Source organism: Mustelus asterias, chromosome 8 (assembly GCF_964213995.1).
Source record: "Mustelus asterias chromosome 8, sMusAst1.hap1.1, whole genome shotgun sequence".
Classification (NCBI taxonomy): domain Eukaryota; kingdom Metazoa; phylum Chordata; class Chondrichthyes; order Carcharhiniformes; family Triakidae; genus Mustelus; species Mustelus asterias.
The window spans coordinates 8,064,859-8,089,861 of record NC_135808.1 but is presented as its reverse complement, the minus strand read 5'-3'; the positions used below and the strand labels follow the sequence as shown (position 1 = coordinate 8,089,861).

Here is a 25,003-nt window from a genome sequence, read left to right as displayed (position 1 = left end):
GAAAGACGTGCTGGTTGGGGTGCATTGACCATGCTAAATTCTCCCTCAGTGTACCCGGACAGGCGCCCGAGTGTATTGACTGGGGGATTTTCACACTAACTTCATTGCAGTGTTAATGTAAGCCTACTTGTGACTCTAATAAATAAACTTTAAAAAGATGCCAATCTGCGCATCACTAGGTGCGGGAAGAGAAACAACACAAGGTTTTTGCAGGGACATTCTGAGGTAGAAATCGGCTCCTGCACCAGTGCGAATCGTGTGCTGGTGGCTGCCTATTACTGAAATCAAATTACTGTCGTGTGCACAATGCAAAGGACTTTTTTGAGGTAGAGACACTGGAAAATGTCTCGTGTCAGCATGGCTACACCTTGGTGCCTGTGGGTTCAGGTCCCTCTCTGGGAACCGTATGGGGCAGGTACTCACTAGATAAACCAGCTTGCTCATCAAGCAAGCTTGCGGAATGCTCTCCCAGATTATATCAACCCAGTTAATAAGAGGTTTAAACAGCCTCCCTGGAACAAAGTGTTTTCTCCACAACCTCAAAAGGAATATGATTGATGTTTGAACCATTCATTTTTCAATCAGACGTGGCCGGGCCAGCATTTGTTGCCCATCCCTTGAATGGAGTAGCTGGTGTGCCCATTTCAGAAGGGCAGTTAAGAGTCAACAGGTGGAACAGTGGCACAGTGGTTAGCACTGCTACCTCACAGCACCAGGGACCCGGGTTCAATTCCCGGCTCGGGTCACTGTCTGTGTGGAGTCTGCACGTTCTCCCTGTGTCTGCCTGTTTCCTCCGGGTGCTCCGGTTTCCTCCCACTGTCCAAAAGACGTGCAGGTTAGGTGGATTGGCCATGGTAAATTTCCCTTTAGTGTCCAAAGATGAACAGGTTAGATGGATTAGCCATGGGAAATGTGGGAGGTTACAGGGATAGGATGGGAGATAGGGCTTAGGTAAGTTACTCTGTTAGAGAGTTGGCCCTGACCCGATGGGCTGAATAGCCTCTTTTTGCACTGTAGGGATTCTATGATTCACCTGCAATGCTGTGGGCCAGTCCAGATAAGGACGGCAGATTTCCTTTTCTAAAGGACGTTAGTGAAGGGTTTTTACAAAGATAGTTGCATGGTCACTATTACTGAGACGAGATTTTGGTTCATATCTCAGCTGCGGTGGTGGGATTTGAACCCCTGTCCCCACAGCTTTAGCCTGGGCCTCTGGATTATTAGTCCAGTGACATTCCCACTCTGCCACCGTCTCCCCATGCTGCAGTTGGCCGAGATACCCCGAGACAAAGATCCCACTTACAATTCGATCATTGATGACTGTGGTTAGCGCACTCTGCTCTCCCCGGAGGCTGTACAGGTTCAAGGCCAAACACTCAAACAAAGCCTGATTACACAACTCCAACAGGCGGTGGCCAAAACTGGCATCTGCAGAGAGAGAGAGAGAAAAGGTCAGAGAGAGAGAGAGAAGGTCAGAGAGAGAGAGAGAAGGTCAGAGAGAGAGAGAGAGAAGGTCAGAGAGAGAGAGAGAAGGTCAGAGAGAGAGAGAGGTCAGAGAGAGAGAGAGAGGTCAGAGAGAGAGAGAGAAGGTCAGAGAGAGAGAGAGAAGGTCAGAGAGAGAAGGTCAGAGAGAGAAGGTCAGAGAGAGAAGGTCAGAGAGTGAAGGTCAGAGAGTGAAGGTCAGAGAGTGAAGGTCAGAGAGTGAAGGTCAGAGAGTGAAGGTCAGAGAGTGAAGGTCAGAGAGTGAAGGTCAGAGAGTGAAGGTCAGAGAGTGAAGGTCAGAGAGTGAAGGTCAGAGAGTGAAGGTCAGAGAGTGAAGGTCAGAGAGTGAAGGTCAGAGAGTGAAGGTCAGAGAGTGAAGGTCAGAGAGTGAAGGTCAGAGAGTGAAGGTCAGAGAGTGAAGGTCAGAGAGTGAAGGTCAGAGAGTGAAGGTCAGAGAGTGAAGGTCAGAGAGAGAGAGAGAAGGTCAGAGAGAGAGAGAGAGAAGGTCAGAGAGAGAGAGAGGTCAGAGAGAGAGAGAGAAGGTCAGAGAGAGAGAGAGAAGGTCAGAGAGAGAGAGAGAAGGTCAGAGAGAGAGAGAGAAGGTCAGAGAGAGAGAGAGAAGGTCAGAGAGAGAGAGAGAAGGTCAGAGAGAGAGAGAGAAGGTCAGAGAGAGAGAGAGAAGGTCAGAGAGAGAGAGAAAAGGTCAGAGAGAGAGAGAGAAGGTCAGAGAGAGAGAGAGAAGGTCAGAGAGAGAGAGAGAGAAGGTCAGAGAGAGAGAGAGAAGGTCAGAGAGAGAGAGAGGTCAGAGAGAGAGAGAGAGGTCAGAGAGAGAGAGAGAAGGTCAGAGAGAGAGAGAGAAGGTCAGAGAGAGAAGGTCAGAGAGAGAAGGTCAGAGAGAGAAGGTCAGAGAGTGAAGGTCAGAGAGTGAAGGTCAGAGAGTGAAGGTCAGAGAGTGAAGGTCAGAGAGTGAAGGTCAGAGAGTGAAGGTCAGAGAGTGAAGGTCAGAGAGTGAAGGTCAGAGAGTGAAGGTCAGAGAGTGAAGGTCAGAGAGTGAAGGTCAGAGAGTGAAGGTCAGAGAGTGAAGGTCAGAGAGTGAAGGTCAGAGAGTGAAGGTCAGAGAGTGAAGGTCAGAGAGTGAAGGTCAGAGAGTGAAGGTCAGAGAGTGAAGGTCAGAGAGTGAAGGTCAGAGAGTGAAGGTCAGAGAGTGAAGGTCAGAGAGTGAAGGTCAGAGAGAGAGAGAGAAGGTCAGAGAGAGAGAGAGAGAAGGTCAGAGAGAGAGAGAGGTCAGAGAGAGAGAGAGAAGGTCAGAGAGAGAGAGAGAAGGTCAGAGAGAGAGAGAGAAGGTCAGAGAGAGAGAGAGAAGGTCAGAGAGAGAGAGAGAAGGTCAGAGAGAGAGAGAGAAGGTCAGAGAGAGAGAGAGAAGGTCAGAGAGAGAGAGAGAAGGTCAGAGAGAGAGAGAGAAGGTCAGAGAGAGAGAGAGAAGGTCAGAGAGAGAGAGAGAGGGTCAGAGAGAGAGGGTCAGAGAGAGAGGGTCAGAGAGAGAGGGTCAGAGAGAGAGGGTCAGAGAGAGAGGGTCAGAGAGAGAGGGTCAGAGAGAGAGGGTCAGGGAGAGAGGGTCAGGGAGAGAGGGTCAGGGAGAGAGGGTCAGGGAGAGAGGGTCAGGGAGAGAGGGTCAGGGAGAGAGGGTCAGGGAGAGAGGGTCAGGGAGAGAGGGTCAGGGAGAGAGGGTCAGGGAGAGAGGGTCAGGGAGAGAGGGTCAGGGAGAGAGGGTCAGGGAGAGAGGGTCAGGGAGAGAGGGTCAGGGAGAGAGGGTCAGGGAGAGAGGGTCAGGGAGAGAGGGTCAGGGAGAGAGGGTCAGGGAGAGAGGGTCAGGGAGAGAGGGTCAGGGAGAGAGGGTCAGGGAGAGAGGGTCAGGGAGAGAGGGTCAGGGAGAGAGGGTCAGGGAGAGAGGGTCAGGGAGAGAGGGTCAGGGAGAGAGGGTCAGGGAGAGAGGGTCAGGGAGAGAGGGTCAGGGAGAGAGGGTCAGGGAGAGAGGGTCAGGGAGAGAGGGTCAGGGAGAGAGGGTCAGAGAGAGAGGGTCAGGGAGAGAGGGTCAGAGAGAGAGGGTCAGAGAGAGAGGGTCAGAGAGAGAGGGTCAGAGAGAGAGGGTCAGAGAGAGAGGGTCAGAGAGAGAGGGTCAGAGAGAGAGGGTCAGAGAGAGAGGGTCAGAGAGAGAGGGTCAGAGAGAGAGGGTCAGAGAGAGAGGGTCAGAGAGAGTGGGTCAGAGAGAGAGGGTCAGAGAGAGAGGGTCAGAGAGAGAGGGTCAGAGAGAGAGGGTCAGAGAGAGAGGGTCAGAGAGAGAGGGTCAGAGAGAGAGGGTCAGAGAGAGAGGGTCAGAGAGAGAGGGTCAGAGAGAGAGGGTCAGAGAGAGAGGAGGTCAGAGAGAGGAGGTCGGGGAGGGAGTGGGGTGAGGACGCGCGAGAGAAAGAGCACATGAGCAAACGAATGAAAGAGTGAGCCAAGCGAGGCGCTTCACTGTCGTGCCCCGATGGCTCGGTGCGCCAAAGCTCTGGGCAGGTCGGAGCTCCAGCCCATCACTTGGGCCGTGCCGTGTTGGCTGATCTCAGCTCGGGTGTGTTGGCCTCTGCGGGTGGGAAGGAACCGGCCAGGATTGATGCTCCTGAACGCCATCCAGACACTCCAGTGAAGCCTGCATGCCTCACACTGCTATGGGGAGGACACGTTTCGCTGGTCATGTGGATAACCTACCCTCCAGCCACCACCCGACCCTTGACCAACCTCCACCACTCGACTCGTCAAGAACAGGCCAGAGGTCCAGGAATGCTTTAAACACTCGCCTGAACACTCGCAGGAAACCAGCATGGGGAAGAGGATCATAGAATCCCTACAATCCCATCCATTGACTCCGTCTACACTTCCCGCTGCCTCGGCAAAGCAGCCAGCATAATTAAGGACCCCGCACACCCCGGGCATTCTCTCTTCCACCTTCTTCCGTCGGGAAAAAGATACAAAAGTCTGTGGTCACGTACCAACCGGCTCAAGAACAGCTTCCTCCCTGCTGCCATCAGACTTTTGAATGGACCTACCTTATATTAAAGTGATCTTTCTCCACACCCTAGCTATGACTGTAACACTACATTCTGTACCCTCGTCTTTCCTTCTCCCCTATGTACTCTATGAACGGTATGCATTGTCTGTATAGTGCACAAGAAACATTACTTTTCACCGTATCTCAATACATGTGACAATAATCAATCAAATCAAAGGAGGCCGCCATTTGGCCCATCGAGTCTGTACCGACTCTCTGACAGAGTGTCTTATTGAGGCACCCTATCTCTGCAACCCTGTCCATTTACCATGGCTAATCCACTGAACCTACAAACTTGGGAACTAAGGGGCAATTAAGCAAGGCCAATCCACCTAATCTGTGCGAGGAAACCGGGGCACCTGGAGGAGACCCACGCAGACATGGGGAGAATGTGCAAACTCCACACAGACAGTGACCCAAGGCTGGATTGGAACCCGGGTCCCTGGCGCTGTGAGGCAGCAGTGCTGACCACCATGCCGTGGGAGGTGGGAGTGGGGAAGGAGAGGAGGAAGTAAAGAAACAACCACGACAGTGAGGCAAAAAGCCAAAGGGGAAGGTACCAGTGCATTGCAGAATGTGCGCCGCAATCCTGTTAAACTGCTCCCGTAAGAAGTCCAAATTCGTGCGGGTGATGTCCACTTCGTCTCTCACCCCAACAGACGCCTAGTGAGAAAACAGACACGATGAGCAGCTTACCAAGGCCTATTCCAGCCAAAACAAGCTCTGCACCAAACCCCAAGGCAACCAAATAAAATCATAGAATCATACAGTGCAGAACAGCCCCTTCGGCCCATCGAGTCTGCCCCGATACACGAGAAACACCTGAGCTTGGTTCAGTGCATTGGCTGTGCTAAATTCTCTCTCAGTGTAACCCAAACAGGCGCCGGACTGCAGTGACTAGGGGATTTTCACAGTAACTTCATTACAGTGTTAACGTAAGCCGACTTATGACACTAATAAATAAACTTTATAAACTTTAATCCAATTTACCAGGACTTCGCCCATAGCCCTGAATGTGATGATGTGCCAAGTGCTCATCCAGGTAATTTTTAAAGGGTGTGAGGCAACCCGCCTCCACCCCCCTCCCAGGCAGCACATTCCAGACCCTCACCACCCTCTGGGTAAAACTTTTTCCTCACATCCCCCCATAACCTCCTGCCCCTCACCTTGAACCCATGTCCCCTCCCGACTGACCCTTCAACTAAGGGGAACAGCTGCTCCTTATCCACTCTGTCCATGTCTCTCATAATCCTGTTCACCTCGATCAGGTTGCCCCCTCAGTCTTCTCTGCTCCAACGGAAACAACCTAAGGCTATCCAATCTATCTTCATAACTTAAATGCTCCATCCCAGGCAGCAACCTGGTGAATCTCCTCTGCACCCCCTCCAGTACAATCACATCCTTCCTATAATGCGGCGACCAGTTTCTCAAAATAAAACGGCATGGGCAAAAGTGACGCATTACAGACCAGCGCATCTCTCCCACTGCCCCAATGCTGAGGATGTCCAGCCTGGTCTCATATCCATAACTCAAGGAAAGCTCAAAATGCCTTGAGAGTGCTGGAAGGGTTCATAGAATCATAGAATCCCTACAGTGCAGAAGGAAGCCATTCGGCCCATCGAGTCTGCACCGAACACAATCCCACCCAGGCCCTATTCCCGTAACTGCACATATTTACCCAGCTAGTCCCCCTGGCACTAATGGAGAATTTAGCATGGCCAATCAACCTAACCCACACATCTTTGGACTGTGGAAGGAAACCGGAGCACCCGGAGGAAACCCACGCAGACACGGGGAGTATGTGCAAACTCCACACAGACAGTGACCCAAGGCTGGAATTGAACCCGGGTCCCTGACGCTGTGAGGCAGCAGTGCTAACCACTGTGCCATGGTTGATAATCTGAGCTCACCAGCACCTATAATAATTGAACTATTTCTTGCTGGCGTGCAAGGCGTGGATCCAGAATGTGTCCTCCGAGTGGTAGCGCAGATTCAAACCTTGCAGTGAAGATAATCACCCACCCCTCACCCCAAACAAAACAGTTTATTGCATACTTACAAAACTTTCCTGGATGTAATCCTCCAAACCATTTATCAAAACATCTGTTGACGCCTGGAATTAAAAGAAATGTGTGTTCACATTGTGCAAAATCACTTCCTGCACATGAGCAGAGTGTCTACCTGCCCGTCACCCAGGACAATCACCCCATTCTGCAACTCCCCACATCAGTGCGGTGCTCAAAGCAGCAGAGAGAGAACCAGCCCATCACATACATCAAGGGGGTGGGAGAACAAGAGCGAGGGAGGACAAGGGATGGTTGGTGGGGGAGAGGACGAGGGCGAAGGAAGGCGAGAGCGGGGGGGCAGAAGGATGGCGAGGGGCAGGAGAGAATGAGAGCAAGAGGGTGGGAGGGAGCAAAAATTAAATTTGGTGGTGGTGAAGGGATTGAAGGAGGGGAAGGAAGGAGAGAGAGATGGCAGGAGAGAGAGAGCGAGAGAGATGGCAGGGGACAGAGGGAGAGAGAGATGGCCATGGAGAGAGGGGGAGAGAGGGAGCGATGGCAGGGAAGAGAGGGGGAGAGAGAGATGGCAGGGGAGAGAGGAGGAGAAAGAGATGGCAGGGGAGAGAGAGAGAGATGGCAGGGGAGAGAGAGAGAGATGGCAGGGGAGAGAGGGAGATGGCAGGGGAGAGAGGGAGATGGCAGGGGAGAGAGGGAGATGGCAGGGGAGAGAGGGAGATGGCAGGGGAGAGAGGGAGATGGCAGGGGAGAGAGGGAGAGATGGCAGGGGAGAGAGGGAGAGATGGCAGGGGAGAGAGGGAGAGATGGTAGGGGAGAGAGAGAGAGAGATGGCAGGGGAGAGAGGGAGAGATGGCAGGGGAGAGAGGGAGATGGCAGGGGAGAGAGGGAGATGGCAGGGGAGAGAGGGAGATGGCAGGGGAGAGAGGGAGATGGCAGGGGAGAGAGGGAGATGGCAGGGGAGAGAGGGAGATGGCAGGGGAGAGAGGGAGATGGCAGGGGAGAGAGGGAGATGGCAGGGGAGAGAGGGAGAGATGGCAGGGGAGAGAGGGAGAGATGGCAGGGGAGAGAGGGAGAGATGGCAGGGGAGAGAGAGAGAGAGAGAGATGGCAGGGGAGAGAGGGAGAGATGGCAGGGGAGAGAGGGAGATGGCAGGGGAGAGAGGGAGATGGCAGGGGAGAGAGGGAGATGGCAGGGGAGAGAGGGAGATGGCAGGGGAGAGAGGGAGATGGCAGGGGAGAGAGGGAGATGGCAGGGGAGAGAGGGAGAGATGGCAGGGGAGAGAGGGAGAGATGGCAGGGGAGAGAGGGAGAGATGGCAGGGGAGAGAGGGAGAGATGGCAGGGGAGAGAGGGAGAGATGGCAGGGGAGAGAGGGAGAGATGGCAGGGGAGAGAGGGAGAGATGGCAGGGGAGAGAGGGAGAGATGGCAGGGGAGAGAGGGAGGGATGGCAGGGGAGAGAGGGAGAGATGGCAGGGGAGAGAGGGAGAGATGGCAGGGGAGAGAGGGAGAGATGGCAGGAGAGAGAGGGAGAGATGGCAGGGGAGAGAGGGAGAGATGGCAGGGGAGAGAGGGAGAGATGGCAGGGGAGAGAGGGAGAGATGGCAGGGGAGAGAGGGAGAGATGGCAGGGGAGAGAGGGAGAGATGGCAGGGGAGAGAGGGAGAGATGGCAGGGGAGAGACATGGCAGGGGGAGAGGGAGAGATGGCAGGGGAGAGTGAGGGAGAGATGGCAGGGGAGAGAGGGAGAGATGGCAGGGGAGAGTGAGGGAGAGATGGCAGGGGAGAGAGGGAGACATGGCAGGGGAGAGAGAGAGATGGCAGGGGAGAGAGTGGGAGTGAGGGGGAGCCCACGCTGCTTACCCGGATGTTCTGCTCTGTCGGCTGCAGGTTGTGGAGGTACTGCTCGCAGAAGAAGCTGTTGAGTTGTGGCTGGATGCGCTGCAGCGGTTGGAACTGACCGTGTAGCAGCATGATCATGTCCACCATTGAGAAATTCTGGCAGATGAGGGACAGCAGATCACCAAAGAACCCTGCGGAGGAGAGTAGCAGCTTCAGAAAATCTCGCAAGGGAAGTGAGACTGAATGATTTACACCTGGAGGGTGGTCGGGCGGCAGAGCACGTCACAAAAATGATTGGCGAGGGAACGGGTGCGGATGTTGTCTACCTGGACTTTAGTAAAGCATTTAACAAGGTCCCTCATGTCAGGCTGAGGCAAAAGATTAAATCACACGGGATCAAGGGTGAACTAGCGAGATAGATTCAGAGCTGGCTTGGCCACAGAAGACAAAGGGCAGCGATGGAAGGGAGTTTCTCTGAATGGAGGTCTTTACCTAGTGGTGTTCTGCAGGGATCAGTGCTGGGGCCTCTGTAATAGACAGAAATTACTTGGAAGAAAACGTAGCTGGTCTGATTAGCAAGTTTGCAGATAATACTAAGATTGGCAGAGTTGCGGAGAGTGATGAAGATTGTCAGAGAATACAGCAGGATATAGGCTGGAAAATTGGGCAGAGAAATGGCAGATGGACTTTAATCTGGACAAATGCAAGATGATGTATTTTGGTAGATGCAATTCAGATGGGAGCTAGAAAATAAATGGCAGAACCATCAGGAGCGTAGACAGAGATCGGAGAGTACAGGTCCACAGATCCTTAAAAGTGGCAGCACAGGTGGAAAAGGTGAAGAAAGCAGATGGCATGCTTGCCTTCATCGGCCGGGGCATTGAGTATAAAAGTTGGCAAATTATGTTACAGTTGTTCAAAATGTTGGTTTGGCCACTTTTGGAATATTGTGTCCAGTTCTGGTCGCCACACGACCAGAAGGACGTGGAGGCTTTGGAGAGAGTGCAGAAAAGGTTTACCAGGATGTTGCCTGGTATGGAGGGTATTAGCTATGAGGAGAGGTTGAATAAACTGGGATTGTTCTCCCTGGAAAGACAGAGGCTGAGGGGCGACCTGATGGAAGTTTATAAAATTATGCGCGGTATAGATAAGGTGAACAGTTAGAAGTTTTTTCCCAGGGCGGAAATGAGAATTACAAGGAGGCACAAGTTCAAGATAAGGGGGGAGAGGTTCAGTGGAGATGTGCGGGGGAGTTTTTTACACAGTGGGTGGTGGGGGCCTGGAATGCACTGCCAAGTGAGGCGGTTGAGGCAGTTAGGTTAGCGACATTTAAAACTTATCTTGGTAGGCACATGAACAAATGGGGAATAGAGGGATACAAGCGGTTGGTTTAGATAGGAAAGCGTGATCGGCGCAGGCCTGGAGGGCCGAAGGGCCTATTCCTGTGCTGTACTGTTCTTTGTCACCAGGGGAGGCCAGGTGAAGAGTACGAGATCAGAAGACAGAAGGGTGATTTTCCAGGGATGGACAGTGTTGGAGGAGACGGTGCTAACAGGGATTGATAAAGACACGTCAGGGTAACTGAGTGAAGACGCCCACACATTTCCTGAACCGGATGTGGGTGGGCCAGCACGGTTAGCGGTAACCGTACCGAGCGCTCCGTCTGCTCCCGGCTCAAAGATGTTGCTGGTGCCGCTCAGCCGCTGGATAAAGTCGGCGATGCTCTCGGTGCTGCCCTGCTGTGCATTCAGTGAGCCCATCATGGAGGACAGCACGCCCTGCACCACGCTGGTGAAGAACTCGGGCGTGAGGGTGTCCGCGCCCGCCTGCTGCTGCTGCTGCCTGCTGCCCCGCTCCTGGCTCGGCTGTGACTGCGACGCAGGCGGAGGGGCAGCCTGGGTGGTCGGCTGGGGGGCAGCTTGAGGAGATGACTGGGGCACTGTCGCCACTCCCTGAGCCGCCTGAAGGGAGGAGAAGACAAGATGAGGAGAAATGAGTCGCCAGTATGGAAACAGTAAGAAGTCTCACAACATCAGGTTAAAGTCCAACAGGTTTATTTGGTAGCACGAGCTTTCGGAGCGCTGCCCCTTCATCAAGTGAGCAGACAAATTAAGCACGCACGGCCGACCGTCACACTTGAGCCCCTCTCTGCAGTCAGTCGATGCTGAACTCTCGCTCAGAAACAATTGGGATACTGTGGCCGAGAGGCTGAAGCCAACAAAACCCAACAGTTTTAGTCGGGCGTATAATTGGCACGTTTCGAATGCCGTCTGCTTTTGAAACACCTGCCACATCCAATTCCAGAGCCAGAAGAAGCTACATGTCCCCCGACAGCAGCAGATATCCCAATACAACTTGCTGACAAAGTATTTTAATGCCTGCAATTCACACGGGAAGTCTCGACATGGTTTACCCCGATCAGCTTTCCCACTTAGAATCATAGAATCCCTACAGTGCAGAAGGAGGCCATTCAGCCCATCGAGTCTACACTGACAACAATCCCAACCCATGCCCTATCCCCGTAATCCCACATACTTACCCTGCTAGTCCCCCTAATACTAAGGGGCAATTTACCATGGCCAATCCACCTACCCCGCACATCTTTGGAGTGTGGGTGGAAACTGGAGCACCCGATGGAAACCCACAAGACACGAATGTGCAAACTCCACACAGACAGTGACCCAAGCCGGGAATCGAACCCGGGTCCCTGGTGCTGTGAGACAGCAGTGTTAACCACTGTGCCATCATGGTTGACCACTTGACCCACAAGCCTAAGGATAACCGGACTAACTCCTGCTGGTAAGGGAGGAACAACTGGATATGAATGCTTAAAGCACTGACTGTGGACTCCAGTGTTTGTAAAATAATCTGTTTAAAAGGTAGCTTTTTTTTTTCTGTACTTGGAGTTTTTAAAAAAAGAGATGCAGGTACATATGCAGTACACAGACTGAAACATTTCTCTCAAGAGGCCAGGCAGTCGTGTTGCCAAGACAACAGGCTGTTTTTGAATTTTGCCCAATCAATTTAAAATAGGCACTTAGATCACAGCAGCCTATTAGATTTAAATTTGATGTTTTGGTAACCTGAGAACAAGTCCTATTGTGGGGATGTTGGTCTGACATCAGGGGTATAAGAGCCAGCTCTGAGTTCCAGAGAGACACAGTGAGTGCTCTCTGCTACAGCTAATAGCTTTTAGCTCAAAGCCTCACCTGAATAGAAAAGGTACCAAAATAAAACAGAGATTCCAGACAGAAGGTTCCAGAAGGTAAAACCTGGTTGTATTTTGAGAGTGACTTTTTTTGTTAATGAGTGGAAATTGCATTATCTAAACAGCATTCCATTAGAATGATGTTTTATTCGGTTTGTTAATAGTTTAGTTAGCCTGTTCACTGTTAGTTAGATAAATAAATTGTTACTTGTTGATTTTACAGAGTCAGGTAGTTATTTTGATCGAACCACTAAAAGTTGCTGAAGAGCAGATCGTACTATTTCTCACACTTTTAACTGATTATAAATCGAGGTACTCCTCTTAGCGTGGTTAAGTATTGGTTCTCCCACTTCTAACACTTATGGGTAAGATGGGTAAAGAGGGATATGGGCCAAACACAGACAATTGGGACTACTTTTGGGGTTTAAAAAAAGGGCGGTATGGACAAGTTGGGCCGAAGGGCCTGTTTCCATGCTGTAAACCTCTATGACTTTGTAAGAGCGATTCCAGCAGTCCCACTCCCGCACCGCCAGCAGCCCTTCCCCCAGCCAAGCACTGCCTACCCTCCTCAAGCGTGCCCACTCACCTGCAGAAACTCCGACATCCCTTGCACGAAGGCCGGCATCCCGGGCAGGGTCACAGTGATGGTGGGCGAGCCCATGCTGGCCACGCCGCCGGTGCCCGCGGCTCCCAGGAGGTTGCCCAGCAGCTGGGAGAACTGGGCGTCGGGCGGGGGCGGCGGCTGGCCGTTGCCCTCAGCCGTGGCCGAGGAGGTGGTGCCGGTGGAGTTGGTGGTGGAGGTGGGGTTTTGGCCGGCCGTGGCCGAGGTGGTGGTGGCCGAGGCAGCCGTCGTACTGCTGCCGGTGGCTGCCGAAGAGCCGGTGTCGGTGGTGGTGGGCTGGGCTGCGGGAAAAGGAGAGAGGAGAGAGAGAGAGGTCAGAACTCACCGTATAAACTTAACCTTCTAAAACCCTTCACAAATGCATTGGCTTTATAGAAATCTGGTAAAGTTTCCACAGCAGATTGCCGTCTGACTGAGGCCTCTTGTCTCCAGCACTGATAAACCACAAGATTGGATCATGTGATCTATACATAAACCAACTGTTGTGATGATACTGTGCCTTTAAGAAACGTATTTAAATCATATTTTTCCAAGCAGCTCTGAGTATTTTATTTTGGCACCGTTTTGTCTGTAACCAGTGTCCTCTAATCGTTACTGAAGCAATAGAATGGACGTTATGCTCATTTTTAACCTGGGCTAATGCAGTGTCCTAGGGTTTTAAGATCCTTTTGGACTGGGTGGAGCATGATTGACAGGTCACGGGACGGTTTTTTCCTCACTGAAAAGTCCACGATTTTCATAAATTCATAATTTATAGGAGAATTAGGCCATTCGGCCCATCGAGTCCGCTCCGCCATTCGATCACCGTTGATATGCTCCTCATCCCCATTTTCCTGCCTTCTCCCCATAACCCTTCAACACATTACCAATTAAAAATCCGTCTAACCCCTCCTTAAATTTACTCATTGTCCCAGCATCCACCACACTTTGGGGTAGCGAATTCCAGATTCACAACCCTTTGGGAGAAGTAGATTCTCCTCAACTTTGTTTTAAATTTGCTACCCGTTATCCTAAGACTATGACCTCTCGTCCTAGAATGTCCCACAAGAGGAAGCATCTGCTCCATGTCTACTTTATCCATACCGTTTATTATCCTGTATACCTCAATTTGATCTCCCTTCATTCTTCTGAATTCCAGACAGTGTAGGCCTAAACTGTTCAATCTCTCTTCATACAACAAACCCCTCATCTCTGGAATCAATCTAGTGACAATCTAGTGGCACTTGAATCCCAGGGGGATCAATATCCTGGCAGGAAGGTTGGCTAAGGCTACTGGGGAGACTTTAAACTAGAAAGGTTGGGGGGAGGGAATCGTGATGAGGTGACTGAGAGTGAGGAGGGTAGCCCGCAAATAGAGAGGGATTGTAGACAGTGTAAGAGGGAGAATAGACGGGTGATGGATAAGGGGAGAGCTCAGACCAAAGGTTTGAGATGTGTCTATTTTAACGCCAGGAGTGTAGTGAATAAAGTGGGTGAGCTTAGAGTGTGGACTGCCCAATAGTAATAGGGATGTTGAGGAGCAGATAGGGAAACCGATCCTGGAGAGATGTAGGAATGATGTGGAGATGCCGGCGTTGGACTGGGGTAAACACAAAAACTGGAAGTAAACAGAAAAACTGGAAGTAAACACAAAAATTGGAAGGAGACATTCTCGAGGAAAAGTACTGAAGTAAGGCGGCAGATTTTCAAGGAATGTTTGTCTGGAGTTCTGCAAGACAACGTTCCGATGAGACAGGGAGGTGTTGGTAGGATACGGGAACCATGGTGCACGAAAGCTGCGCTGAACCTAGTGAGAAAGAAAAGGAAAGCGTACAAAAGGTTCAGAGAGCTAGGCGATGATAGGGATCTAGATGAGTATACGGCTTGTAGGAAGGGATTTAAGAAAGAAATTAGGAGAGCCAGAAGGGGTCACGAGAAGGCCTTGGCAGGTAAGATTAAGGAAAGCCCTAAGGCGTTCTATAAATATGTGAAGAGTAAAAGGATGAGTTGTCAAGGAATAGGACCTATAAAAGGTGAAGGTGAAAAAGTCTACAGAACCGGAAGAAATAGCAGAGGTGCTTAATGAATATTTTACCTCGGTATTCACGGTGCAAAAAGACCTGGGTGGTTGTACTACAGGATTGAGGTGGACTGAAAAGATTGAGTATGTGGACATTAAGAAAGAGGATGTGTTGGAAATTTTGAATAGCATCAAGATAGATAAGTCGCCGGGACTGGATGGGATGTACCCCAGGTTACTGTGGGAGGCAAGGGAAGAGATTGCAGAGCCTCTGCGTCGTCGATGGAGACGGGAGAGGTTCCGGAGGATTGGGGATGTGGTTCCTACATTCAAGAAAGGGAATAGGGATAGCCCAAGAAATTACCGACCGGTGAGTCTAACCTCAGTGGTTGGTAAGTTGATGAAGAAGATCCTGAGGGACAGGATTTATGGACATTTAGAGAAGTTTAGTATGCTCAAAGGTAGTCAGCACGGCTTTGTCAAAGGCAAATCGTGCCTTACGAGCCTCGTGGAGTTATTTGAAAATGTGACTAAATACAATGACGAAGGAAAAGCGGTAGATGTGGTTTACATGGACTTCAGCAAGGCGTTCGATAAGGTCCCCCATGCAAGACTTCTCGAGAAAGTGAGAGGGCATGGGATCCAAGAGGCTGTTGCCTTGTGGATTCAGAACTGGCTTGCCTGCAGAAAGCAGAGAGTGGTTGCAGACGGGTCTTTTTCTGAATGGAGGTCGGTCACCAGTGGAGTGTCCCAGGGATCTGTTCTGGGACCCTTGCTGTTTGTCATTTTCATACATGACCTGGATGAGGAAGTGGATGGATGGGTTGGTAAGTTTGCCGACGACACGAAGGTTGGTGGGGTTGTGGATAGTCTGGAGGGATGTCAGAAGTTACAGAGGGACATAGATAGGATGCAAGACTGGGCGGAGAAGTGGCAGATGGACTTCAACCTGGATAAATGTGTAGTGGGCCATTTTGGCGGGTCAAATGGGATGAAGGAGTATAATATCAAGGGTAAGACTCTTAGCAGTGTAGAGGATCAGAAGGACCTTGGGGTCCGGGTCCATAGGACTCTAAAATCGACCCCGCAGGTGGAGGTGGTGGTTAAGAAGGCGTATGGTGTGCTGGCTTTCATCGATCGAGGGATTGAGTTTAGGAGTCGGGAGATAATGATGCAGCTTTATAAGACCCTCGTCAGACCCCACTTGGAGTACTGTGCTCAGTTCTGGTTGCCTCATTACAGGAGGGATATGGAAATAATTGAAAGGGTGCAGAGAAGATTTACAAGGATGTTGCCTGGATTGGTTGGCATGCCTTATGAGGATAGGCTGAGGGAGCTCGGTCTTTTCTCCTCGGAGAGACGAAGGATGAGAGGTGACCTGATAGAGGTGTACAAGATGTTGAGAGGTATAGATCGGGTGGAATCTCGGAGGCTTTTTCCCAGGGCTGAAATGGCTGCTACGAGAGGACACAGGTTTAAAGTGCTGGGGAGTAGATACAGAGGAGATGTCAGGGGTAAGTTTTTCACTCAGATGGTGGTGGGTGAGTGGAATCGGCTGCCGTCAGTGGTGGTGGAGGCAAACTCGATATGGTCTTTTAAGAGACTTCTGGATGAGTACATGGGACTTAATAGGATTGAGGGTTATTGGTAAGCCTATATATAAGCCTAGGTAGGTAGGGACATGACCGGTGCAACTTGTGGGCCGAAGGGCCTGTTTGTGCTGTATTTTTTTCTATGTTCTATGAACGATTTTAGTTTCATTTTATCTCAGAGGCTGTTTGGACTGGAGACAGAAAGCAGTGTCTCTTGTTTTCCCCTCTCTCTGGAGTTGGAAATCCTGCTGACTCTGAGTTGCTGTTAGAAGCTGGTGTAGGCAGGCAGTCTTTCTCTTTCCCTCTCTCTCTCCAGAGGTTTTTTGGAAAGTTCCAGGACTGGGAAGCCTCAGAGTTTTGATCCAACATTCAAAGGAGCAATTCACAGCAGGTGTTAAAAAGCTGCAAAACCCAGCATCACGTGAGCATACTTGCTTTTTGTGCCAAGTCCAGATAGGGGTGTATGCTTGTGGGATGTTGTTTGACTTGGAACATCATAGATAGCTAGCTGTTAAAGTTTATACTGTATCATGTTTGATTCTTGTAATTGGTAAAAACTATGCTAAATCTTTTTGTTATATGGACTTTTTCCTCTGGAGCACAGGAGGCTTAGGGGTGATCTTATCGAGGTCTATAAAATAATGAGGGGCATAGATCAGCTAGATAGTCAACATCTTTTCCCAAAGGTAGGGGAGTCCAAAAGTAGAGGGCTTAGGTTTAAGGTGAGAGGGGAGAGATACAAAAGGGTCCAGGGGGACAATTTTGTCACAGAGGGTGGTGAGTGTCTGGAACAAGCTGCCAGAGGGAGTAGTAGAGGCGGGTACAATTTTGTCTTTTAAAAAGCATTCAGACAGTTAGATGGGTAAAGAGGGATATGGGCCAAACGTGGACAATTGGGACTAAATTAGTGATTTTCTAAACCTCTATGGCTATATTTTAACTGTGTTCTTTTGATAGAAGCTTCCGAGTGGGGGTGACGGCACGCACGCACGCGCACACACACACACACACACACACACACACACACACACACACCTCGTCACCTATTTCTTCACCTCCAGGACGACTAAACTGCTCTCACTTGTCACGACTCGTGTTTTATTTCCTGTCTATTTAGTTCATGCACATATTTAAATCCTGCTTTCTTAGTAAACCACTTTAAATCGCTGATGATCCCAACCCCTTCTTTTAGGTGTAACCTGTGACTCCTGAACTGACAGAGAGAAAGAATGAATAAGGGTTCACAGAATAAAGACTGGGTTATAATAATACAGCTTCTCCAGTGGCTAAGGTGCGTACACAAGATACCATGACATTGATAATTACATAGGATTTACAGCACAGAAACAGGCCATTAAACAGGTCCAAGCAGGCGTTTGTGCTTCATGAGAACCCGCCCACCTCCTCTTCATCTGACCCCATCAGCAATCACTCCCCCTCTGACCCCATCAGCATTTTAGTGCATTCTTTACACGTTTCTCTGACTTCCCGTTGAACTATCTACACCAGAACTTTACAAACTGTTGGCCACAACCGATTCCAGATTTTGGGATTGCAGGCTGTGAGGCAGCAGTGGCTGTCATGGAGTTCTGGCTGAGTTAAAGTGTGTTAACCGCTGTGAGGCCTCTTTACATCCTTGTGGCTTTAGGAACAGTGGGCATGGTCAAAATGTCTGGTGTTTGAGGGTTGATTCCTGCTCCAAAAATGTTTCTATAAAGCCCTGAAGAGACAGCCACTGTTCCTCACCACCTGAGACCCCCACCTCTCGCACAGAGGGGTCATGGAAGTTTGTCTCACCCTGCATTATACTAACCCCATCTTTTCTCAATGGCGAACCACCACACCCCTCCACGACCGTCTTCCCACAGCAACTCCTGTCCGGATCCCCCATTCGAAACTTTTCACTGCAGTGCACCCAACTACTGTTCTTCCGTTACAACTGAACATTCACCCAAATGCAAAGTAGTTACAATGCTGCGCACAGCTGAAGACTTCATTTAAAGGACAACGTCTTCAGCGACCCCCTTTCCCCCCTCACCAGTGCAGAACGGCACCGGAATGCCAGGCCAGACTGATCCTGGATTGTGTTAGTGATTTCTCTAATCTGAGGCCCAGATTATAAATCAACTGGAGATGACAGAGCAAGAACTTTGGTGAGGCCACAGCTGGAGTACTGTGTGCAGTTCTGGTCGCCACATTATAGGAAGGATGTGATTGCACTGGAGGGGTTGCAGAGGAGATTCACCAGGATGCTGCCTGGGATGGAGCATTTAAGTTATGAAGAGAGGTTGGGTCGGCTTGGGTTGTTTACGTTGAAACAGAGAAGACTGAGGGACGACCTGATCGAGATGTACAAGATTATGAGGGGCATGGACAGGGTGGATAAGGAGCAGCTGTTCCCATTAGTTGAAGGGTCAGTCACGAGGGGACATGGGTTCAAGGTGAGGGGCAGGAGTTTTAGGGGGGATGTGAAGAAAAATGTATTTACCCAGAGGGTGGTGAGGGTCTGGAATGCGCTGCTTGGGAGGGTGGTGGAAGCGGGATGCCTCACATCCTTTAAAAAGTATCTGGATGAGCACTTGGCACATCAGAACATTCAGGGCAATGGGCCAAGTGCTGGCAGATGGGATTAGATGGGAGTTCAGGTGTTTCTAATGTGGTTGGTGCAGACTAGATGGGCCAAAGGGCTTCTTCTGCACTGTGAGATTCGGTGATTCAAGGAGCTGCAACAACCTATTGGAAAGACTGCAAAGCTCTACGAGGATGTTGTCAGGACTGGTGGGCCTGAGTTATAGGGAGCAATTGGCCAGGCTAGGGCTTTATTCCTTGGAATGTAGGAGAATGAGGGGTGACCTTACTGAGGTGTGTAAAATCATGAGGGCCATAGATAGGGTGAACACACATAGTCTTTTCTCCAGGGAAGGGGAATTGAAAAATAGGTTGAAGGTGAGGGGGGGAAAGATTTAAAAGGGACCCGAGGGGCAGCTTCTTCACACAGAGGGTGGTGCGTATCTGGAATGAGCTGCCAGAGAAAGTGGTTGAGGGAGGTACAATAGCAACGTTTAAAAAGCAGTTGGATAAGTGCAGGGATGGGAAAGGTTTAGAGGGATATGGGCCAAACCTGGGCAGTTGGGATTAGCTGGGAGGGCACCATGGTTGGCAGGGACAGGTTGGGCTGAAGGGCCTGCTTCTGCGCTGTACTGCTGTATGGCTCTACTTACTGAAGACAACAGGCTGCATCAGAAGCTGTCCAACCAGTCCGGTGATCATCTGAGCCAGAGTGGCAGGGCCAGGGCTGGTCCCAGGATCAGGAGCAGGGCCTGGAGGGACCTGGAACAGAACAGAAGATACAGAAAGTGAGCCACATGTCTGGAAATATGTCACTCGAGAAACAAAAGAAGTGTAATATGGCCATGGCTTGTGCCCTTAATACCATATGGGTCTCCTGGGAGCGATCACAGGTTACACACAGAATAATATCATGGAATCCCTACAGTGCAAAGGGGGCCATTTGCCCCATCGAGTTTGCACTGACCCTGACAGATCATCTTACCCAACCCTTCTCCCCTCTCTTCCCTATCCCCATAACCCCGTGCAGTTGCCCCACTAATCCTCCTAACCTACACATCCTGGGACACTAAGGGACAATTTAGCATGGTCAGTCCACCCAAACCACACATCTTTGGAGCGTGGGAGGAAACCGGAGGAAACACACGCAGACACGGGGAGAATGTGCAGAATCCACACAGACAATAACCCATGCCAGGAAGTGAACCTGGGTCCCTGGCGCTGAGTACGAACCACGCATGTTGTAAGATCCCTGCTTGCTGACGATTCTGTTATGATCTCCTGCCAGCTATTTTCACACTTCTTCTACTTGGTATGGCACAGTGGTTGGCACTGCTGTCTCACAGCGCCAGGGACCCAGGTTCAATTCCGGCCTCAAGTCACTATCTGTGACTTAAACCGAGTGTCGGGGGATTAAAGCAGGGCAAATGCATGGAGTTACGGGAATAGGGTGGGATTGTGGTTGACGCAGGTTCAATGGGCTGAATGGCCTCCTTCTGCACTGTAGGGATTCTGTGATTCTGAGGATTCAGAGAGGTGGCTGCAAAGCTCAAGAACGAGAGAGGAGTCCGAGAGTGCAAAGATATTATCTTTTAATACATCATGTTATGTGTGATATTATCTGGATTTTGAGACTGGCCTGAAAGGTCTTTTCTTTATGGTCCTGTACTTTCCTATGTCCCCATTAAAACACTCTGGACAGATAAGGCTGCGTTTAGTGCAGAAGCTTTCAGACTGGAAATGGCTTTGCAGTATCTCTGGTGCTAGCTTATGTTACCTGTGTGCCAGGTTGTGGTCCTGTTGCGGGCTGGGTTTGTCGTGGGGGAGGAGGTGGCGGTGGTCTGGTAATCACCACTCGGGCTGGTGAAGGTTGAAATCCAGGAACCTGTTGTCCTGCTGGGGGTAAAGAGCCAAAAAAAATGAATACGTGAGACACCGTGAGGAAAACCCGAGCATCGGAGTCTAAGTGCAACACCAGCTGTCCCTTTCATAGTACAGTAACCTCTCTATCCCAACTCCACCAGGACGCTGACCAGGGGCCACACTTCGAATCAGGCAAGGCACAGGCTCGGTGGCACAGTGGTTAGCACTGCTGCCTCACAACACCAGGGACCTGGGTTCGATTCCCGGCTTGGGTCACTGTCTGTGTGGAGTTTGCACGTCCTCCGTGTGTCTGCATGGATTTCCTCCGAATGCTCCGGTTTCCTCCCATAGTCCAAAGACGTGCTGGTTAGGTGGATTGGCCGTGCTAAATTCTCCCTCAGTGTACCTGAACAGCGCCGAAGTGTGGTGACTAGGGGATTCTCACAATAACTTCATTGTAGTGTTAGTTATAGAATCCCACAGTGCAGAAGGAGGAGGCCATTTGGCCCATCGAGTCTGCACCGACCACAAATCCACCCAGGCCCCATCCCCACAACCCTAGCTAGTCACCCTGACAATAAGGGACAACTTAGCACGGCCAATCCACCTAACATGCACATCTTTGGACTGTGGGAGGAAACCCGGAGCACCCGGAGGAAACCCACGCAGACACGGGGAGAACGTGCAGGCTCCGCACAGTGACCCAAGCCAGGAATCAAACCCAGGTCCCTGGCGCTGTGAGGCAGCAGTGCTAACCACTGTGCCACCGTGTCGTCTTCTCCCTCAATGTACCCAAACAGGCACTGGAGTGCAGCATCCCGGGGATTTTCACCAGGAACTTCATCGCAGTATTAATGTAAGCCTACTCGTGACAATAATAAATAAACTTTAAACGGTCAAAAAGTAATGAATTGGTCTTGCATGGAATTATGAAATATACTGCGGTGTGTGTTCAGGAAGTACCGAATGAGTCATAAGTGGATTTATGAATTATATAATTTTGAACATACGGTAGAAGAACTAGATGCAGTCTGAACAGAACATTAAAAACCTTCCTGGGCCACCATTTGATCAAGTAACTGGGAGAGTCACTCAGATAGTGAATGATTTTTATTCCACAGTCTGCACTATCAACGATTTAGATCAAGTTCCGGCTGCCTCGCAGTGTACAGCTGATCTATTATAACCAGCACTCAACTTCCCTTTACTTACAGAGTTGTCTGAGGCATGTCAGGTCTTGCTGACCTACGAAGAGGGAACAGAAAATGCTGGAAATACTCAACCGGTCGGGCAGCTTCTGTGGACAGAGAATCAGTGTTCATGTTTCAGGCCTGTGACCTTTCATCCACTATTCGTGGATCTGGTGAAGGGTCACAGGCCGAAACATTAGCACGGCTTTTCTCTCTTGCCCTGCTGGGTATTTTCTGTTCTTATCTCAGATTTGCCGTACTGACATTGCAGGAAGCGGCCACTCTGCCCATCGAATCTGCACCGACTCTCTGACAAGACGTCCCACCAAAGCCCTATCCCTGTAACCCCACATATTTAGAAACAAGGAAACTAGCAGCAGGAGGCCATTCAGCCCTTCGAGCCTGTTCCGCCATTCATTTTGATCATGGCTAATCATCAAATTCAATATCCTGATCCCGCCCTTCGCCCCCCCATATCCCTTTCGCCCCAAGAGCTATAATCTCATTTCTTCTTGATGTGGAGATACGGGTGTTGGACTGGGATGGGCACAGTAAGGAGTCTCACAACACCAGGTCAAAGTGCAACAGGTTTATTTGGAATCATGAGCTTTCAGAGCGCTGCTCCTTCCTCAGGTGAGCGGGCCCCACTCGCCTGATGAAGGGGCAGCGCTCCGAAAGCTTGTGATTCCAAATAAACCTGTTGGACTTTAACCTGGTGTTGTGAGACTAATTTCTTCTTGAAATCACATAACATTTTGGCCTCAACTACTTTCTGTGGGAGTGAATTCCACACATTCACCACCCTCTGGGTGAAGAAATTTCTCCTCACTGCAGTCCTAAAAGGTTTACCCCTTATCCTCAAACATGACCCCTAGTTCTGGACTCCTCCACCATTGGGAACATTCTTTCTGAATCTACCCTGTCCAACCTCAATTCCAAAGTGGAATGATTTTGTTTTTATAGATATAACTCTTGGGGCTAAAGGGATCAAGGGATATGGGCGGGGGAAGGGGGGATCAAGATATTGAATTTGATGATCAGCCATGATCAAAATGAATGGTGGAGCAGGCTCAAAGGGTTGAATGGCCTACTCCTGCTTCTAGTTTCTGTTTCTATGTAACCCTGTTAGAATTTTATAAGTTTCTATGAGATTCCCAAATTACAACATGCTACTGTGCAAAGGGACCTGGGGGTCCTTGTGCATGAGAAGCAAAAACCCAGTCTGCAGGTGCAACAGGTGGTCAAGAAGGCAAATGGGATGTTGGCCTATATCGCAAGGGGGATAGAATATAAAAGCAGAGACGTCTTGCTGCATCTGTACAGGGCATTGGTGAGGCCGCAGCTGGAATACTGTGTGCAGTATTGGTCCCCTTATTTGTGGAAGGATTGGTCTTGGAGGGAGTGCAGAGAAGGTTCACCAGGTTGATACCAGAGATGAGGGGTGTTGATTATGAGGAGAGACTGAGCAGATTGGGTTTGTACTTGTTGGAATTTAGAAGGCTGAGGGGGGATCTTATAGAGACCTATAAGATAATGAAGTGGCTGGATAGGGTAGAGATGGAGAGATTCTTTCCACTTAGAAAGGAAGCTAGAACTAGAGGGCACAGCCTCAAAATAAAGGGGGGTCAGTTTAGGACAGAGTTGAGGAGGAACTTCTTCTCTCAGAGGGTGGTGAATCTCTGGAATTCTCTGCCCACTGAAGTGGTGGAGGCTACCTCGCTGAATATGTTTAAATCACGGATAGATGGATTCCTGATCGGTAAGGGAATTAGGGATTATGGGGATCAGACGGGTAAGTGGAACTGATCCACTTCAGATCAGCCATGATCTTATTGAATGGCGGGGCAGGCTCGAGGGGCTAGATGGCCTACTCCTGCTCCTATTTCTTATGTTCTTATGTTCTCACTCTTTTAAACTCCAGTGACTATAATCCTAACCAACCTAGTCTCATCCTTTACCCACTAATCCCCTAACCTACACATCTTGGGCACTGAGAGTCAATTTATCATGGCCAATCCGCCTAACCTGCACATCTTTGCACTGTGGGAGGAAACCGGAGCACCCAGAGGAAACTCACGCAGACAGGGGAGAACGTACAAACTCCACACAGACAGTGACCCGAGGCCAGAATTGAAACGCCCACACAGATTTAAAATAATTGGAATAGAATTAATGGGGAAATTTCTTCACACAGAAGGGATAAGATCTGGAACACTACTTGCGATGGAATCATATTCTAGAGTAGCTTTCAAAAGACAATTAATTGGACATGCCCTTAAAGAGGACTGTTTTGCTGGCTTATGGGAAAACAACTGGGGCTAAATTGGGCAGCTCTCTTGAGAGCTAGCAAAGACATAGTTGGCCGAATGACTGCTGTCATCACTAAGATTCACAATGAACAGCAGATGCTAGATATCAAATGTTAGCTATAGCACTTGGGGCCCAGGGGATCTGAACACATGGATGGAAGGCGAGATCAGGCTATGGAATTTGAGCCATGGTCATAACAAATGGCGGAGTAGGCTCGATGGGCTGAATAGCCGCCTCCTGCTCCTATTTTCTATGTTTCTGTACATTAGACTGTACTGTGAATGGTTAATGCAGATAGCTCTTGGGATGTCGTAACTGTCTGTGTGGGGTTTGCACATTCTCCCCATGACTGCATAGGTTTTCTCCAGGCGCCCTGGTTTCCTCCCACAATCCAAAGATGTGTAGGTTAGGCGGATTTGCCATGCTAAATTGCCCCTTAGTACCCCAAGATATATTAGTCATGGGAAGTGTGTGGGGTTATGGAGATAGGATGCGGGGGGGTGCGGAGCTCGATGAGCCAGATGACCTCTTCTGCACTGTAGGGATTCTATGATGCGCAGGGACAGTGCATGGGAAAATAGTTTGAGTCAGTGTGTATTGTGCAATTCGGCACAATGGAAAGGAAGTAATTGTGGGCAAGCTGTTATTGTGAAATTATAATTTTTATTTTCCGAAACATTTTGAGAGTTTGGGTGCGGAGCATTTTTTTTAACATGTTAACATTGAAGCTCACATAACAATGAGCATAAAACCATCTCGAATGTTTGGCATTACCTCCAAGCAAGTGTCACAGGGATGTTGCAACAATTGCTTGTCACGGAGCAGGAGTAGACCACAGGACTTCTCGGGTCTGCTCTGCATTCAGTATAATCGTGACTGAGTTTCTGCCTTAACTCCACTTTCCCATCTGCTTCCCATATCTGTTAGTTCCCTAAGAGACCAAAAATCATTCCATTTCGTCCTTAAATATACTCAGAATGGAGCATCCACAACTCTGAGGCAGACAGTTACAATATGTGAAGGAATTCCTTCTCATCCCAGTCCCAAAGGACCGATTGCTTACTCTCAGACTGTGTTCCCCCATGTTCTTAAAAGTTTATTTATAAGGGTGACAAGTGGGCTTACATTAACACTACAATGATGTTACTGTGAAAATCCCCCAGTTGCCACACTCCGGCGCCTGTTCGGGTACACTGAGGGAGAATTTAGCACCTAACCAGCAC

At 50.0% G+C, this 25,003-nt stretch overlaps 1 protein-coding gene across 8 annotated transcripts in view; it reads right to left on the bottom strand.

The window, feature by feature from the left end:
* LOC144496826 (large proline-rich protein bag6-like) overlaps positions 1-25,003 on the bottom strand; it is a 126,668-nt gene that overhangs the window by 18,028 nt on the left and 83,637 nt on the right. For 6 of the 8 annotated variants that reach the window (XM_078217382.1, XM_078217383.1, XM_078217381.1 and 3 more), the window contains 8 exons: positions 20,195-20,313; positions 19,071-19,179; positions 12,223-12,539; positions 10,080-10,389; positions 8,450-8,619; positions 6,630-6,683; positions 5,131-5,233; positions 1,304-1,428 (listed from right to left, as the gene is read on the bottom strand). In XM_078217382.1, coding sequence (XP_078073508.1) covers positions 1,304-1,428; positions 5,131-5,233; positions 6,630-6,683; positions 8,450-8,619; positions 10,080-10,389; positions 12,223-12,539; positions 19,071-19,179; positions 20,195-20,313 — 1,307 coding nt within the window. The remainder of the gene's footprint in view (positions 1-1,303; positions 1,429-5,130; positions 5,234-6,629; positions 6,684-8,449; positions 8,620-10,079; positions 10,390-12,222; positions 12,540-19,070; positions 19,180-20,194; positions 20,314-25,003) is intronic. The other 2 variants (XM_078217384.1, XM_078217380.1) reach the window with 1 other exon arrangement.